General features: G+C 38.1%; 2 protein-coding genes across 2 annotated transcripts; both read right to left on the minus strand.

The window, feature by feature from the left end:
- Window positions 1–6,273: 6,273 nt before the first annotated feature.
- LOC131488850 (olfactory receptor 5M9) lies at window positions 6,274–7,206 on the minus strand. The gene has a single exon (XM_058690696.1). It carries the CDS (start codon window positions 7,204–7,206, stop codon window positions 6,274–6,276), a length of 933 nt encoding a protein of 310 aa, XP_058546679.1.
- Window positions 7,207–13,869: 6,663 nt separating this feature from the next.
- LOC131488851 (olfactory receptor 5M3) lies at window positions 13,870–14,814 on the minus strand. Its single transcript, XM_058690697.1, has one exon. The coding sequence runs from the start codon at window positions 14,800–14,802 to the stop codon at window positions 13,870–13,872; it is 933 nt and encodes a 310-aa protein (XP_058546680.1). The 5' UTR covers window positions 14,803–14,814.
- Between the last annotated feature and the right edge of the window lie 3,723 nt (window positions 14,815–18,537).

Consider the following 18,537-nt stretch of genomic DNA (forward strand, 5'->3'; position numbering starts at 1 on the left):
ATGGGGACTTTACAAAGTGCTGGGGGACAGGCAGGGGTAGCTTAAAACAACATGATAATTATGGTTGTTGTCACATTTCAAGAATATAGCTCTATGTTGGGTTAATTATGTATAAAGCAAAATAATCCAAAACCACTTAAACTGTCAACTGTAATGTCATAGATTTGTGGGTTTTTTTTTTTCACTCAAAAATTCAAATGTATAATGTCTACTGTCTGCTTCATATTGTGAGCTAAAACAAACACATTCCCTGCCTGCTAGGGCTGAACAGTCTGGTAGAGGAGACAAACGTCAATCAAATAACTACAAAAACAAATGTTTACTTTTGATACGAGTTCGTCTCAGAGGGAGTCAAAGGATCAGGAAAAAAAGGTGATTAAGTCCATTAATGGGCAACCAAGGCAAAATTCCAGCAGCATGAGCAACTAGCCATAAGTGCCTTGAGAGGTCTGTTGAGTGTGGGAGCATTGTATTCATGTTCTCCTTGGAAAATAAGGGCACATGTAGGATAAGAAGGTCCCAGTAGGGAAAACAAGTATTCTAAGCCTGTTAAAAAGAAATAAAGGACAAATGATCAGTCCTGATTGTTTTTGGCGAAGCCCACCAGACTCCAGTACAAAAATCCCTTCCACTTTGCTAGTCTGCCAGTATGTTATGACATGTTTGGGTCTGGCTCAGACATATAGTTTAGGCTTTCATTCTGGCATGCTCGATACCCAGGATTTGGTGGGATGAATTTATCTTCTACAATGTATCGCTCTCGTCCGATATAATCTCTGTAACTACTCTGAATGGTGGGGGGGGGGGGGGGGGGAGTGGAGTGAATGAATGTGACAACGGTCGTTGCACTAGTAGACCTACCCCATAAGCACAGTACATGGGAGTGATCACATGACTGAGGATAAGCCAATCAGATGTCTTTCAAGGGACTTTGACATAATTCTGTAATTTCAGTGAGAGTCAACTGATCAGTTAATCTTAGGTTAAGTGAATTCTGGAGCTGGGGTTGCCAGTGTGACTTCCCCATGCACTGAGAAACAGAAAACTGGTCTGTAGAGAAAGAAAAATAAGAAATCCAAACAAGAGAAATCTTTGTTCTTATCTTTCAAGCTCCAAGTACTTGTTTTTTGTGAAACCTGGTTACATTCTCTGCTCTTTAGTTTCATAAAATACCATAGTGATTTTACTTAAAAACAAAACACACTTCCTTGTTATTTGTTTTTATTAAGATACTTTGGGTGGTTTCTGTGGCTTTAAACTGAAACAATTTTTTTTATAAGTGTTAATTCCTAACCTTGGGAGTTTCCTTGGTGAAATCTGAAACTGGCCCCATTACACAAGGGCAAAAAGAGACCAAAGAAAGAGGCAGAGCACCTCAGATTGGTAAGTGTCAGTTTTATACAAGGAAACTTACATGTGAGGCTTGTCTTGGGTGGCCATAAGACAAGTAAATGTCCACGGTCACCTGCCAGAATCTTAAAAGTTTATGTGGAGGCCTTAATGGGTTTCAGTCATGTATATGTTGAAATGGTCTTCAACAACAACTTGCTCTTTCCAGTCTGTATCCTTGAAAATGATTCCTACTGTGGGAGAACATTCCAAGGACAGGAGAAGGAGTGAGGAGCCTCCCATTGCCCAGGTCCAGCTCAATGATCAACTGGCAGTCGTGTCCTCTCAATGACCTCCGCCATTTATTCTAAATAAATCAGTCTGCTGAATTATAAGACTGTGCCCTTCTGACCTATGTACTGTAGCATGTGTTAGAATGGATCTAATGGCCCAGGCAATATATTTTGTTCATTCAATAATGAAGTTAAGAACAATTAACGGTGAATAAAGTGAACAAACAAACAAAATGAAGTTCGTTATCAAATGAACAAAATGAAGCCAAGGTAACATATGAGTGCTTACCTTCCATGAGCTGATTCCCCTTTTTATTCTCTGTCATCACTGTTTTCATCTCAAGAGCCTTGCGATTCAAACCAAGGCATGACCAGAAATCAAAATCTGTCAGTCTTCAAGCTATAGAATCTTAGTAAAACAATAGTTACTTCCTGGAATATTATGGGCTTCAAACCTGTTTTACCATTTGTAACTAAGTGGCATTGGATAATATCTCTGACTTCTATCAAACGGGCTTCTCAGAACCTTAAGATGAAATGTTGCTTTAACATTTTTAAGTTCTGACTTCATGGTGCTTATGAAACTCAGAAACTCAGAGCTGGTTCTGTCCTAAGGCAGATGTCCTAAGGCATTGTTCATTGAACAATGTGGGAAGCATACTGGATACCTGAGTTCTTTCCAGTGCTGTTCAAATATTATATGACTAAAATTAAAGAATGGTATAACTACAGATTTACTGGATTTTGTCTTATTTGAATAACTTAAAAAAAAGAAATCAGTGATAACAAGGTTAACTTAAGTTATCCCAAGTTATCTTAGTACAGATTTCGTAGTTAAGTTTAGACTTGAGATTTACGTGAAAACATCAATACTGTCATATTAAGGTACATGTTTTTAAAATTATTTTTATATTTGCCTCATACAACCCAACACCATTATTAAAACGGCCATAATGTGTTCTAAGTGACTGTAAATGGTACAGATTCTGGAGAGAAAGCAATAAATTAGAATTATGACTTTCAAACTCTTAAACTTGTGGAGGGAGGATGCGACAGCCGAGAAATTAATCTTGGGAATTATGACTCTCAATTGTCAAGAGCAAGAACTCAACGCAGGGAGATATCTTTGTTGTTGGTTTCGTTTTGGTTGTTATAATATTAAATAGCTAAAATCTTGTACAGTGAACTGGAGAGTGGGAGAGAACTCGTAACAATGAAAGAGTTTTTTTTTTTTTTTTTTTTTTTGTTTTTTTTTTTTTTTTTTTCCACAAGCAGTAAGAGCTCAACCTGAGACTGGGAATGTGAGGAGAATTTAAAGGTGAGTGAATCATTGCAAAGAAGCTGCCCCATCCTCTGGGTAGCATACCAGATTCGGGTGAGGTTGCTACAAAAACACACAGCTACTGAGGCTAAGTTCAGTGAGTTTGAAGCGCTCCCAGAGCAGAAAGGATGATAGCTTACCTTCCAAGGGTAGAGCCTGGGAGACTAAAAAAAGCCTCATAGAAAAACCAGAGTTCCAACACGGCAGCAACAAAACATAGAGTTTTTTTCAGTCTGCCTTAACAAAGTACCACAACCTAAGTGGCTTAAAACAATAAAAATTTATTTCTTACCGTTCTGGAGTCTAAAGTCTGAAATCAAGGTATCGGCAGGGCCTTGCTCCCAGGAAGTTCTGAGGGAGGATCTGTTCTTGCCTCTTGCTTCTTCTAGTAGCCCCAGTGTTTCTTGACTTGTGGCCGCATCACTCCGATCTCTGCCTCTCTTCATATGGCCATTTTCTGTCTATGCCTGTGTCCGTATTTCCTTCTTATAAGGATACCAGTCATACCGGATTAAGGGTCCACCCTACTCCAAGGTGACCGTATCTTAACTAATTATATATGCAGTGACCCTATCTGCAGATGTTATTCTGAGGTACCTAGGATTAGGACAGCAACATATATTTTGGGGGAACACAATTCAATCCACAGTAAGTAACAGTATGTGTTGGCTAAAATGACTGATGGAAGACCACTCAGTCTATACCTACAAACACAGGGCAGAGGAAACAGCTGAGAATTCCTGGGCCCAAGAAAGAAACTTGTATATGAAAATGCCAGGGGAGAAAAGTGACCGAGAAGCTGGAACAAAATGGATTTATAACCAACTAAAGTGACCACTGGAGGCCGTGACAAGTCCAAGGACTCATCAAGCAGTGAGGGAAAGAAGATACAACCTAATATCTAAGACAGCGGGGTTAAGTTTTTGCTTGTTTCTGGTTAGGATAGAGGACCAGATGCACTTCACCCAATACCAGAATATGCAAGGATCTTAGGAGACTCAATTATCTTCAAAGGAAAAATTTCCCTAGGAAGTAGTAATAGGCAGAGATGAGACACTAAAGATCATGTTTCTGGAAAGTATTATTGGAACACTTGGAGAGAGGCTTAGGATACTAAGTCGTATAACTAGTGACCCCTCAAAATAACAAGAGGATTTTAGTCTTTTCTCTGGCAATTGTGTGAATCAGGGGTTTGAGTAAGGCAATTATTCCCTGAATATAGGGCTTCTATGTCTGGCTGTGGGGCAACCATTTCAGTGGCAACGTTTTTGAGTGCGAAGGGGGAGGAAAAAATTCAGGTCTGGTGGCTTTGACCTTGAAAAGATGACCCTTAGGTTTTGCACATAAATTTCTACTGACGGCTCATTGGTAAAATTGATAACACGGTTGCATACCTGGCTAATAAGGAAAGATGGAAACTGTGGTCAAGAGTTTTCTAGATGCCAAGAGTTTTATTCCTACAACACAGAATAAAACAGTAGGGATATGTCCGTCATAAAGATCACAGAAAATATGATCTTAGAATATTGTCAACATCTGTGAAAGTTGTTCCTTGAGCAGCCCTCATTTTTGTACTTGACACAAATTCCTTTTAGAAGCAAAACTGGGTGGTCTAAAATATAAAGCCAAAAACAAAGAAACAAAAACCCTTTAATGACATGGTTTCTGGTGCCAACCAATGGAACTCTTTCCTCCTGTTCAGAATCTAATGTTACCAAAGAGAACTCCACGACCCCTGTCATCTGCCTTTCCTCCAATCCATTCTGAAGGACAGTGGCCCATGGTTGATTAGTAAGTTAGCCCAAGTAATAATACTCTCTTCTGTGCTTGAATTAGTCCATGTTGGTGGTATTACCACAGCTATATGTTATTTCTCATTTTGTGAGTCTACCTGTGCACGCTCAATTGTGCACACCTTTTAATTGGATTAGCATTTACACAAGAATAATCTCACTCACCAGGAATCATTTATATTTCTCATTTTCCTCTACGCTGGTAAATCAGCAAATTGTCAAAGGTAGACAGAATCTATTCTACCTGCAGCCAGAATGGAATATAGACTAAGTAGGTTATAGGTGCATCAATCAAGATAAATTGAATAGTGAGTTTTTGAGGATGTTTAACCAGGTCCACTGGGGTACCATTTTAAATGCTATTGATCAAGTTTGAATGCACGCTTCGTGCAATAGCATTTGGTTAAACAGTGCTTTGGTATGACTGATCCATCTAGGCACTGAAACCTTGACTTAAGCTGCTAAATACAGAGCCAAAGAATGTAATATTAGTGGTAAGAAACTAGGATCCAGCAATAATTCCAAATCATAGCAACCAAAGATTTAATAAGACAAAGTCTAGAGGCCAAAAGTCAGATTGTATATGTCAGAATATTCACACTGTCTCTTTTTTCCATTATGATTAGGACACAAAACTCCTTTGTTGTAAGTATTCACCCTTTTCACATCAGGATATTTATATCAGATCCCAAACTAAGGAGTAGAGTTAGAGTAATTGAAACAGCTTATGGAAGCAGGAACATTGTTAGCTATCAAACAACCCATACCTGAGGACAGGCCTTATGATTGTACTGAGACACGGTTGAAGATCGTGAATGCAATTCCATTTGCAAAAGTCCATGTATGGGGCGCCTGGGTGGCTCAGTCGGTTAAGCGGCCGACTTCGGCTCAGGTCATGATCTCGCGGTCTGTGAGTTTGAGCCCCACGTCGGGCTCTGTGCTGACAGCTCAGAGCCTGGAGCCTGTTTCAGATTCTGTGTCTCCCTCTCTCTGACCCTCCCCTGTTCATGTTCTGTCTCTCTCTGAAGTCCATGTATCCATAAACATTATAGAACACTTTTTTTTTTTTGGTAAATCAGGGACCACTAACATCCTGAAGGTCATGAAAAAGACATGAATTCTTACTCTTTTTCTTATGAAATTATAAATTTCATATGAAACGTAGGTAGAGAAGCATGTGTATGGAGAAAAAACCCTAGGAAACCATGTTTGACTCTAATAAGGGCACATGCAAATTAACTTATAATTAATTAACTTAACTTATTTACGAGTTCCTCCAATGACTACACTTATCCCAATTTTATATACACTGTGAATGAATTACACCAATATGTCAGTTTGTCAGATGGTTGTAAACACAAAATAAAGCAGGTTTAGCAGTTAGAGTCCATTCATGGAGTAAAACATCACCGTGTTAGATTGGACCTTTTCTTGTATATAAGAGTCACCTTTAGATAATCCTTGTTGCATTGGGACTTTTATGCCTGGACATTTATAACAGGTAGCAACATACCACAACAAATATTTTTTGGCAGTTTCACTGCCCCACATTTGCCTTGGCAATTGCTTTGTTGACTGCCTCTCTCACATCCTTGTTCCTCAGACTGTAGATCATGGGATTCAGCATGGGGATCACTGTGGTATAGAACACGGCCACCATTTTCCCCTGCTCCACGGACTCTTCAGTGGGACGCCTGAGGTACATGAACATGAGAGTCCCATAAAACAGGGTCACAGCTGTCAAGTGGGACCCACATGTGGAGAACGCTTTCTTCCTGCCCTCAGCAGAGCGCATCCGTAGCACGGTGACTACAATGAGGGCGTAGGATGTGAAGACCACAGAGAGAGAATATGTGAAGTTAATTCCAGCAATAACAATCATCGTGTATTCTTTGATGTGGACCCCCCCACAGGCAATCTTGATGAGAGGAGGGTCTGCACAATAGAAGTGGTTGATTTCAAAGTTTCCACAGAAGTACAATCCATGTGTCCAGAGGGTACATATTAGGCTAACAGAGAATCCATAGACATAAGGCACAGAGATAAGTCGAACACAGACAATCCTGGACATTCTATTGCCATAAAGCAAAGGCTTGCAGATGGCCATGTAGCGATCAAAGGCCATCACTGCCAAGATATAGACCTCCACGTGGACAAGGGCAATGAAAAAGTAGCACTGCACCAAACACCCCACATAGGAAATAGTTTTTGTCTCTGATAATAAATTTTCCAGCATTTTGGGGGTGACATTGGAAGAGAACCACACATCGACAAAAGACAAATGGCTCAAGAAAAAGTACATAGGGCTCTGAAGCTGAGGACTGATGCTGATCAGAATGATCATACCAACGTTCCCTAAAAGAGTGATCGTGTAAACTACTAGGAATATCGCAAAAAAGAGAACTTGGAATTCCTGACGACTGGTCAAGCCCAGAAGAACAAATTCTGTCACATCCGTGAAATTTGGCATTGCCTTAACACAGAGCCAGTCTGTAGTGCCTATGGAGAGGAAAAAAAAAATGAATGGATCTGTTTTTTTCTTGAAACTTTTGAGTCATATATATCTTTATTCTAATTCAAATCATTTAAAAATCAATGCAAATATCGTGCCATGTGCAAGATAAGAATATGAAGTCATCATCAGTTCCCGTAGTAGGTCTTATAGGTAATGGCCATCAATATTTGTTAGTTCTTTATCAGTAAAATAGACAACTACCTACATTGGTATCATATAGTATTAAAAGTGGACATTTATATTTTGCTCGAGCAGTATAATAATGTTAAAATCACAAGGCACACATATGATTCAAGTCAGACGGAAGGTTGTCAGGGAATGGCTAAAGCCTATTCAACTTACGAACTTACACATTGGTGTTACAATCTAGTTACTGACATATTTGCCCTACCTTATGTCAGCATATGATTTATGCCTGCAACATATGAAATTCCTGGTTATATTTTATTTTGTTTGGCTAAACACTGTGCTTGTCTGAGTGCGGCACCCCCTATTAAAATTCTGTCAACAGATAAATATCATGAAGTGAAGTTTAGGTGACATGTTATTTCAGATTCCACTGGTTTTCAGAACGAAGCAATTCTACACCTTCTTATTCATTTTTCACAGTTAATGTTATCACAAGGGAAAGTTTCCCCAAATATTTTTCCCGTTTACTACACTTGCCCAGCTTACTTCTCTCAACAAGTAAAAACTTGCCATAAGTTCTCAAGGATGTATCCGTAGGCTTAGCACCATCTTGGGAGTTTAAGCTCCCCATAGTAATAATGGTTTCAAGGGCATATTACTGGTTTACCAATGGACCTTTGCTTATAATTGCTTATCCTAATTTATTCGCAAACATCAAAGCCAATTATATGGCTGATACATTTGTCATATCTAGAAGAATTCTAAATTCTGGAAATCTGAGGGTGAACGAGACGTACAAGATTCTGGCTTGCCTCGTACTTTATTCTCACTGAAAAGGAGTAAGCAATACACAAAGATACCAGCAAGAGACTCCAGGGAGTGGACATGCTGTGACAAAAGTGCCACATGCTAGGGAGATAAGAAATAAGAGGAGGCAGGGCACAGACATACAGAGTGAGCAGAGATTTCTCTGAGGAGGTGACTTCTGAGTTGGTGAAGAAGAGTGTGGAAATATTAAGGATGAAGGCATGAAGTGCAAAAGCTCAGAAGGAGAAGTATTTGCTTGGCATGTTGAAAAAGGGTGTTGCTAGAGACATCTTTTTATATATTGAAAAAATGTACAAGCTCTGTGATCACATTATGGCCCCTGCTATTAGAAACAGGATAAATTTAACTGTGTTACTCTCTAAGAACTATTTCTTGCTCTTAAAATGTTTAATACTGGAATTAAAGATGCTATGGATTGGGCACATAACATAATAAGCATCGAAGGGTTTCTAATTATTAATTTTATGTTTTATTTAATTTAATTTCCTTTGACAGAGAGAGCGTCCATGAGAGGGAGGGATGGGCAGAAGGAGAGAGAGAGAGAGAGAGAGAGAGAGAATTTTAAGCAGACTCCACACTCAGTGCAGACCCCAATGTGGTGCTCGATCTCATGATGCTGAGATCATGACCTGAGCAAAAATCAAGACGCAGACACTTAACCAACTGAGCCACCCAAGCACCTTGATAAGCACCAAAGTTTTAATTCTAAGTCTCCCCTTACTATGTATTCCATGATTGTAACTCATCTTTTGCACCTTTCGAGTGTGAAAATACTGAGTCAGATGACAGCTGCAGACTGGTTGGGGACTAGAGGTAAGGGCAGGGATTTCCCTATGTAAAAACTCCTGACCCTACTTGATGAACCTATGATTCTCTAATTAACACAGTCAACTTGTGTTAATGGTCCTACTATCTTTCTTGAAGTATAAAACACAGGGGTGCCTAGATGACTCAGCCAGTTAAGTGTCCATCTCTTGATTTGGGCTCAGTTCATGACCTCACAGTTGGTGGGTTCAAGCCCCACATAGGCCTGGACTCTGTGCTGACAGCATGGAGCCTGCTTGGGATTCTCTCTGTCCCTCTCTCTCTCTCTACTTCTCCCCTGCTCTCTCTCTCTGTCTCTCTCTGTCTCAAAAATAAATACAAAGTAAACATTAAAAGTAAATAAAGTATAAAACATGTAAAAAAGCATCAAGGTATCTAAGATGTATAAATTAATACTACTTCTCCAATTTTTAGTCCCTGCCTGTGTGTGCATTTCTTCTCCTCTGTACAAAATCATCAGCTCTGTGGTTGTAATTGCCCAGCTTGAATGTTACATATAACTAATACTCAGGAATGTTCACACTTACCATTTTTTTTTACAGTGCCGTGATCTCCAAGTCAGCTTTATAGAATATATTACAGTATTCTAATATTATAAAAACTCTTCAAGACAGATTCTTCTAGAGACAACAGTCTCAGCTTTATAACATCAGTAAGAATAGTGGACTGTTACAGAGTGCTTACCGAACCTTTTGCATGCAAAGTTCCTACGAGACAGGTTCTATCAGCAACATCACTTTGCAATGAGGAAACCAAAGCACCGAGACTGAGTACATCTCCCTGGTCAGACAACCACTAAACTGACCAGATTAGGATGCAAACCAATGAATTTAACTACAGTGTTGTCCCCTCAATGACCTTATATTGCTGCCTCTTTGATGACCTATTCTATTATCTTATTTCTTTACATTTAAAAGTTAGCTTGATTATCCTTCAAGACATAACCAAGTTATCCTTTTAACGGCCCATCCTCGATAAACTAAAAGAACTTTGTATGACCCTGGAGCGGGCTGAACCACAAAGATAGCAGACCATGGACTTCTTCTTTCTCCTCCTCAAAGTTTGAGCGATCCCACAGATCTGGGATGAGATGATCAAATGACTTCTGGGAAAAAGCCAGTTGATTGCACAAGTGCATCATCTGTCAGAACAATTGAGAAGATAAAATGTGTAGTTTACCAAAAAAAAAAAAAAATGTATTAACCTTTTAGGAATTTCCCATGAAGAAAGACAATAGAGGTATAGTTACGAGTCGAATCATTCCCACTGACATGATATTCTCACCTCCATTCAAATATTTTTTAAAACAACAGTGCGAAGGAGGCACCTGCGTGGCAACTAAGCATCCAACTCTTGATTTCAGCTCAGGACATGATCTCATGGTTCCTGAGATCGAGCTCTGTGTTCAGCTCTCTGCTATTGTAGAGACTGCTTGGGAGTCTCTCTCTTTCTCTGTCTGCCTTCCCCCCCCACCAAAATATCAATCAATCAATCAATCAATCAATCAATCAATAAATGCACAAGCAAGCAAGCGAACAAACTTTAAAAATTAAAAATAAATACAACAACAATGGGAAAATTAATGGTACTTGTAGAGAAGAGTGAATGGGTAAAAAATGAGAATAAGATGTTATAAATCCCCATTGTAATGAGCTCCCTATGATGTTTTGAATGGATAGAGATAAGAATATTTCCCCATAATATAATTTCATAAAATAAAGTACCGTGATAACAAATAAGTCTGCAAAGAAAGTCTCAGTGGTATGTTCAAGACAGAGACAAAAATGAGAAGATTTGACTGCATTAATCTGTGTTGCAAAAATACACAATCTGCAAACCTACCTTCAGCAGAGAACATCAAAGGACAGTTTCCCAGTGTTTATAATAGAATTTTGAACACTGAGAGCATTGAGAGCATTTCCCCAAGGAGCTGCCCAGGTAATCATAAAAGGAATAATGATTAAAAGTCTGGAAGTATCTCAGGAGGGAGAAGTTAAGGACCGTTAATGAGAAGGGTAGTCTTTGTAGTAAAATTAAGAAATCAAAATTCTTGATAACATGATGTAACTTTTCCACCATCACATGGGTTCTGCCTTCTTTCATTCAAACTTGGCAGTTATGCATCTCAGGAAAATATTCTTCTTCTTTTTTCTTTAATATTTTAATGATTTATTCTTGAGACAGGGAGAGAGACAGAGCATGAGAGGGAGAAGGCGGAGAGAGGGAGACACAGAATCTTTAGCAGGCTCCAGGCTCTGAGCTGTCAGCACAGAGCCCAACGTGGGGCTCAAACCCATGAACCGTGAGATCATGACCTAAGCTAAAGTTGGACACTTACCTAACTGAGCCACCCACACACCCCTCGGGAAAATATTCTTGGTTTGCATCATGACAAAGAGAGATAAATACACTTTATGTTAGAGCTGCTTAAATATAATGAGGCTGACAGATACAGAAATAAATGTAATACTAAGATTTATTTTTAAAGTATTTTACAAAGATATCTTGAATTCTCAGCAAATGGCAAAATTTCTTTAAGTTCTGTTAACGAAACTAGAATCATAGATATTATGAGCCCAACAAGACCTTTGAGGTTAATGACTATCACCTAAAATTAACGGGCGAGTCATAAAAAATGATTTATCCAAGGTGACTAACAAACTGCTTTGAAATTTGCAAACTCAAGCAGGAGCATCATTTGACCTTTGACCTCGATGTCTTCACTCTTTGTATAACACTAAACTAACTCTCCAAAAAAGTAAACAGGGAAATCTTTTCATTTTTGAAAAAAAAACACAAAAAAACATAAAACAGGTAACAAAGATCCAGACGCACCTGCTCACAGACTACAAAGTATCAAAGTACTTTAAAACTACACTTTGAAATTTATTAGTAATCAACAACTAATTTGGCACATCAAGAGCTCTCTAAATGTGGAAAATGAATGGTTGTACTGACAAAGTTCCTTTTAACTAACCCCAAAAGTAACATTGTGCTAAATCTTACAGTCTTTAGGGTGTTTTAAGTTTTGCAACCATAGACACAGTGATACAGTATTGTAATTTAATCCAAATTAGTAATTTGTATAAGTGGGAGTATTTTTTTTTCCTAATGTTTATTTATTTTTGAGAAGAGAGAGAGACAGAGCATGAGTGGGGGAGGGAATGTTTATTCTCATACACATCAATCTCATTTTATATTTATATCTTTGAAGGTAAATTTATAATTACTTACATGTATAATTTAAGTGTGTATTACATTGTTATAGTTATGTATTTTCTACATCAAAACAGTAGTTTGTTTGTTTATTCATTTACCAAGAGACTTTAAGAAAGTCCAAGGTTTGGGTTTTTTGGGGGGTTTTGTTTGTTATCTGTTTGTTTTTAATGTTTCTCTATTTTGAGAGAGTGGGAGAGAAAGAGAGCATGAGCCAGGGAGGGACAGAGAGGGAGAGAGATAATCTCAACCAGGCTCAGAACCCAACTCGAGGCTCTATCCCATGAACCATGAAATCATGACCTGAGCCAAAATCAAGGGTCAGACGCTCAACTGACTAATCCACCCAGGTGCCCCAACAAAGTCCAAGTGTTAATGTCATTGTCTCATGCTTGTGTTTTGTGAAATGAAATATGAGAAATACCAAATTATGTTAACACTATCATGGTGGGACATGTTACCATTAGCAACAAATAGACTACCTAAATACTTTATGTCTTTCAGATACAAAAATTATTTCAAACTACTTAGCTACCTTATCTTAGTCACAGATGTACCAAGTATTCCCCAGGAATATCAATTTAATTTTTTAAGTGAACTCTAGAGAGCTGTGCTTTCAAAAATACACATCCATTCACTGATTCTACCCAGTCTTTAGTCAGATTGAAGACACTGTCAGGGGCATGTGAGAAGTACAGTCTGGTCACTGACAACCTTGGCATTGAAATACGGCAATTATTGGAACCTGTAAAAAAGAGACACTTACCATGTTGTATCTCTCTTAAACACCGAAAAAAAAAAAAATCTAAAAGGGATTAAATACAATAGGATAGCTATTTTCAATGGGGTAGTCTCGGAAAAGACCCACCTTTCATCTTGAAAAAAGCATTTGTTCTCACACGGTCTCACCACTGTAAGCCAGACCACCGTTTTGATGTCATCATACTAGAAAACTAAGTGAAATATACTATTTTTTTTTGCCCCAATTTACTCTCTAAATAGGCAAACTGATAAGTATATCCCAAACTCATCCCTTGCATTTTTTTAAGTAAGAAAAACAAAATCTTTTCATTGTAGCTAAGTATTTGAACAATTACAATTAGTGTACCAGTGGACTTTGGCTCAAATAACCTTTTCAATGAATTAATTTATTAAATTTTAATTAATCCTCACTACTTACATCAACAGGGATACATCTATCTCCTTTTTTCTGAATTCAAGACTTCCTCTTTATTAATTTTTAATTTTTTTTTTACTTTTTAAAATTTTATTTATTTAAGAGAGTGCATGTGCACCTGTGAGTGAGTGGGGGAGGGGAAGAGAGAGTGAGAGTGAGAGAGATAGAGAGAGAGAGAGAATCCCAAGCAAGCCCCACACTCAGCACAGAGCCCCACATGTGTCTGGGTCCCCATGACCCTGGGATCAAGACCTGAGCCAAAATCAAGAGTTGGACGCTTAACCAACTGAGCCACAAGGCACTTCCTCTTTTTTTTTTTTTTTTTAATTTTTAATGAACAAAATCGTTAGCTTTTGTGAAAAGTCTTTAAGCGATGCACTGAACAGCAACCTGTTGACGAATGCTTATGAAAACACAGGAGATACCATTAACTGAATTTTATTTTATTTTGTTAAGCATGTTCTGCTGGCCACTTTGCTCATGGCTTCTTTCACATCCTTGTTCCTCAAACTGTAGATCATGGGATTCAGCATGGGGATCACTGTGGTATAAAACACAGCCACCATTTTCCCCTGCTCCACGGACTCTTCTGTGGGACGCCGGAGATACATGAATATGAGAGTCCCATAAAATATGACGACAGCGGTCAAGTGGGACCCACAGGTGGAAAAGGCCTTCCGCCTCCCTTCGGCTGAGTGCATCCGTAAAATGGCAATGAGAATGAACAGATAAGAAATGGTGACGACAGTCAGAGAATATGTGAAGTTAATGCCTGCAAGTATGATCATTGTATATTCTTTTACGAAGGTCCCAGCGCATGCCATTTTGATGAGAGGTGGGTCTGCACAGTAGAAGTGGTTGATCTCAATTCTCCCACAAAAGTACAAGCCATATGTCCAGAGGGTTGCTGCCAGACTAGTCAGAAAACCATATATGTAAGGGAAAGAAATCAGTCGAAGACAGACAGCTCTAGACATTTTGCTGCCATAGAGCAGAGGGTTCCCAATTGCCATATACCTATCAAAGGCCATCACAGCAAGAATAAAAATTTCTACATGGACAAGGGCAATGAAAAAGAAACATTGCACCAAACAACCAGCATAGGAAATAGTTTTTGTCTCTGATAACAGATTTTCCAGCATTTTAGGGGTGACATTGGAGGAAAACCACACATCAACAAATGACAAATGACTGAGAAAAAAGTACATGGGGCTGTTAAGCTGTGGACTGATCTTAATTAACATAATCATGCCAATGTTGCCCACCACGGTGACAATATAGACTGCAAGAAAAATGACGAAGAAGAGAACTTGCCATTCCTGATGACTGGTTAATCCCAAAAGAATAAACTCTGTCACATCGGTGAAATTGAGCATTTTCTGAATTCTAATCAATATTGTTATAAATCTCAGTGATAACTAGAAGGAAATAAATTTAAAAATCAGGTATGGTTTGTTTAGTAATTTGTTATCTTCCTTTATGCAATATCTATGACTACACTTTGCCATTCTTTACAGCAAATTTTTCTTCTGGGCACTTGGTATGTAACAGGATTTGAAAGTTACTGAGGTGAATAAATAAACATGACCTGACAGTTATACCAAAATATTGTGATTGAAACATACTAGTACTAAATATTGTGCTTAGCCAAATTTCTAAGACTACTTCTTAAACATCTCTTATTTCCAATACTGCTGTATTTTGTAGTTTCGTAGTTTAACATATTTATGAAGGGCTATAGTTCTCCTTTTAACCCAACTCCAAAATAATTTTTTACCTTATCACTTTTTCACCATAAGCATAAAACATGTTCTCCATGATTAGGTATGGAAGCCACTTAATCAAATAATTCGCCAGCCCTAAGTGTCAGATAAAAAAATTATTTTTAAGCTAACCTCATACTTGCACTCATTTATGTTCTTGAGGGACAAACTTACGCACATGCATACATTTATACATATTCCCTGGGTGTGGACTCTTTTGCATATCTAATATGTAATTACAATCTACTAAATATTATTGACTATAATGTTCTGGAGATAAAAAATATGTAAAACAAAGATGTTAACATCACAATTTACAGTGGTATTTATGCAAATAAGCTTTCTAAAACTATGATATATTTTTACAGAGTTAAAGTAGAGTCAGAAATTGGGGATTGTTTCACTCCACTTTGGAAATCCAGTGGAGCTCTGGAAAAGCATCTTGGATATTTTGAAACTTATTTTCAATTTATTCATTTTCAGTTTTTTTTTTTTGAGAGAGAGAGCAAGAGATCAAGCAAGGGAAGGGCAGAGGGAAACAGAGAGGGAATCTTAAGCAGGTTCCTCAATGAGCGCAGAACCCAAGAAGGGGCTGGTTCTCATGAGAGTGAGATCATGACCTTAGCTGCAATCAAGAGTTGGTTGCTTAACTGATGGAGCCACCCACGCTCTCCTCAATTTATTTATTTTCAAATTTTTATTTTACAAATGTATAGGTTGTTTCATATAAACCTTTTCCCAGAACAATATCACCCAAATTATTTTCCTGAGAAAACACTACCATGATGTTAATAGGTATTATGGAGAAAAATCTACAAGTGCTCATTTAACAAATAATAATGAGAAATCTTTATATCCTATCCAATCTCTTAGCGATACACAATCTACCTACTAAAGGTAGACTGTGAGAAGTCCTGTGGGAAAGAATTCTGTTATACTTACCATAGCCAGCATTTACTTAGCTTGAAAATGATAAAGATAAAGAGAGAGAGATTCCACCAGCATTAATGAACATTCATGTTCTGTAGGACACAAAGTACACTTCTATTTAATATGAATCCTGAGATAGCTTTTCAACAGGACACTGAATTTGTTGGAGATGGTATTGTATCGTGCCCTCTGAAGGCTAAATGTCATTTTTAGGGCAAATGATGTTTCCAAGACCTTTGTTTTAATTCCAGCAATACACTTTGTTCCACTACAGTTTGACGGACCCTATCCATTGTTATCACCAGAAAAGATAAGGGCAGGAAAGAAGATACATTTCTGGCCATGATGGAATAAACAGACTCTTATCCACAAAGGTAGCTTCCACCCACCCCTCTTGGAAAGAAAAATTTTGTTGGGAGAAAAGAGAAAGCTACCAGCCAAAGTCGATGAGATTGGGACTATATAACTCCAGAGTCTCAGGCGAACTAATGAAAACTTGAGGTGTTTACTAATGGCTTAAAGATTTTAAAGAATAGTAACAGTTAAAGTTGTCTAAAATTGGATGAACTGTTTTGAAATACATCTGTCACAGATTTAATAATTTTATCTCTAAAATTCTTTGTTTTATTATATATAGAGTGTCACCCTTTCTATATAACTTCTGTGTCTTCTCCCCATCTACCCCCAGCCCCAAGGCTTCATGCTCCCTTTATGGGGCTCATTCTCCCCTAGAATAGGTTTCCAGTGGCCAATTTGACATGATCATTTAGATTTAAGCATGCATAGATACATAGAGATAAACTACAGCTTTTAGAATGAATGTGATTGCATTGAATTAGACTTGAGCATCAGACTACTATGCATAATGAAGTTTCCTTTAACTTACATTAAAGAATAACCAGCTACACTTGCTGTGTTATTGGTCAGCTCACTAGTCACAGCATGTGTGCTAATACATTGGTCAAAAATATTTATCTACCAATTTATCATTCTTGTCACAAAAGTTAAATTACCATGTTAAAGGAATATATTTGCGATGTAATAAGTAAAAGATGACATCAAATCAGGGTAGAAGGTAGCAATATGGAAATATATTTTGTTTGGGGTTTTTTATCACAATTTTTTTCCAATATGCACAGTAACGGTGCGTAGCACTTAATGTGACTTCCATAAAGCTAAACGACACAAATAAAATGATAAATCATCTGCATTACGACTAGCAATTAAGTGAATATGATGGATGGTGTTGCTTTTCTCTGGACAGGGCGATATAAATGTGTTGCAAACTGTTACTATCTATTACCTACGATGGCTGAGTTCTTCCTGCCATTACTTTTCCTCTTTTGAATTTCCGTGCAATTGTTCCCACATAAACATAAACTTCATTTTAAACTAATCTTAAACATTGAAATCCACTAACATTATAAACTGTTTTTTTTTTTTTTTAGCCTTGTCTTCCAGCCTTAAAAATAAAAGTTGTTTTCCTTTTGGGGAGAAAAGGTTATTATCAGGCAGGAAGAAAACATAACAAAATATTTCCCCCCATTTATTGGATGCACTTTTCATTGCGTTGCTATGTTCTCAGGTTTGGAGATACTCTTTGAAGGTCTGGGAAGGGGAGAAAATGTGTGTTGGGAGATACTCTTTGAAGGTCTGGGTGGGGGAGAAAATGTGTGTTGAGTATTTATCTCAAATGTGCTGCAGCATTATTGTGAGCTCCTGTCATCACATGCAGTCCACGGGAACAGAAGCAAAAGAGTCCCTCAACAAGAAGAAATTGGCTTTTGAAAGTTTTACAGGCTCACATCCTAGAGAAATTATTGAAAATATATTTTAGACACCATTGTAGATGACAGGGAAAGTACAAAGATGAAGAGAGCTTCTGGAACTGAAAAGAGTTAACAAACACTTCAACAGATGTACTGGTGTCCGAATCAACAGAATATGCCTGTGGCTACCTTCACACCCTTATGCGTTTTCCAAAGGTTAGTAATGGAGGAATTCTTCCTCGGAAAGTCAGAGCCGAGGGCCTGGTGTTAAGGATGAAACGGCACAACAAAATGCTATAAAAGATGGTGGTGACCGTACTTCTCAAAAGCTGAGTATGTGAAAACCTGACAGGTGGTTAGCCAGGTAATAGACAGCAGTGGTGAAGTCATGGGAAAGTAGAGTAACAGTTAGGCTCGATTTTAAAAAGAATGAGGTCTGAAAAAAAGTAGGGGGGCTTAGGGACCTCATTAGCACTTCGAGGATTGTCCTCACCATCCAAAGGCAAAAACGCATGCACAGACTTCCCATATTGCGTCACTCTGTATTTCAAATTAAATTACCAATAAATATGCATTTTTTCCCCAAACACCAGGTATGAGGAAACACTAAGTATTCCAGTTAAAGAATTCTGTTTCTGGTGTCAAACTT

The sequence above is a fragment of the Neofelis nebulosa genome, chromosome 10 (genome assembly GCF_028018385.1).
Source record: "Neofelis nebulosa isolate mNeoNeb1 chromosome 10, mNeoNeb1.pri, whole genome shotgun sequence".
Lineage (NCBI taxonomy): Eukaryota > Metazoa > Chordata > Mammalia > Carnivora > Felidae > Neofelis > Neofelis nebulosa.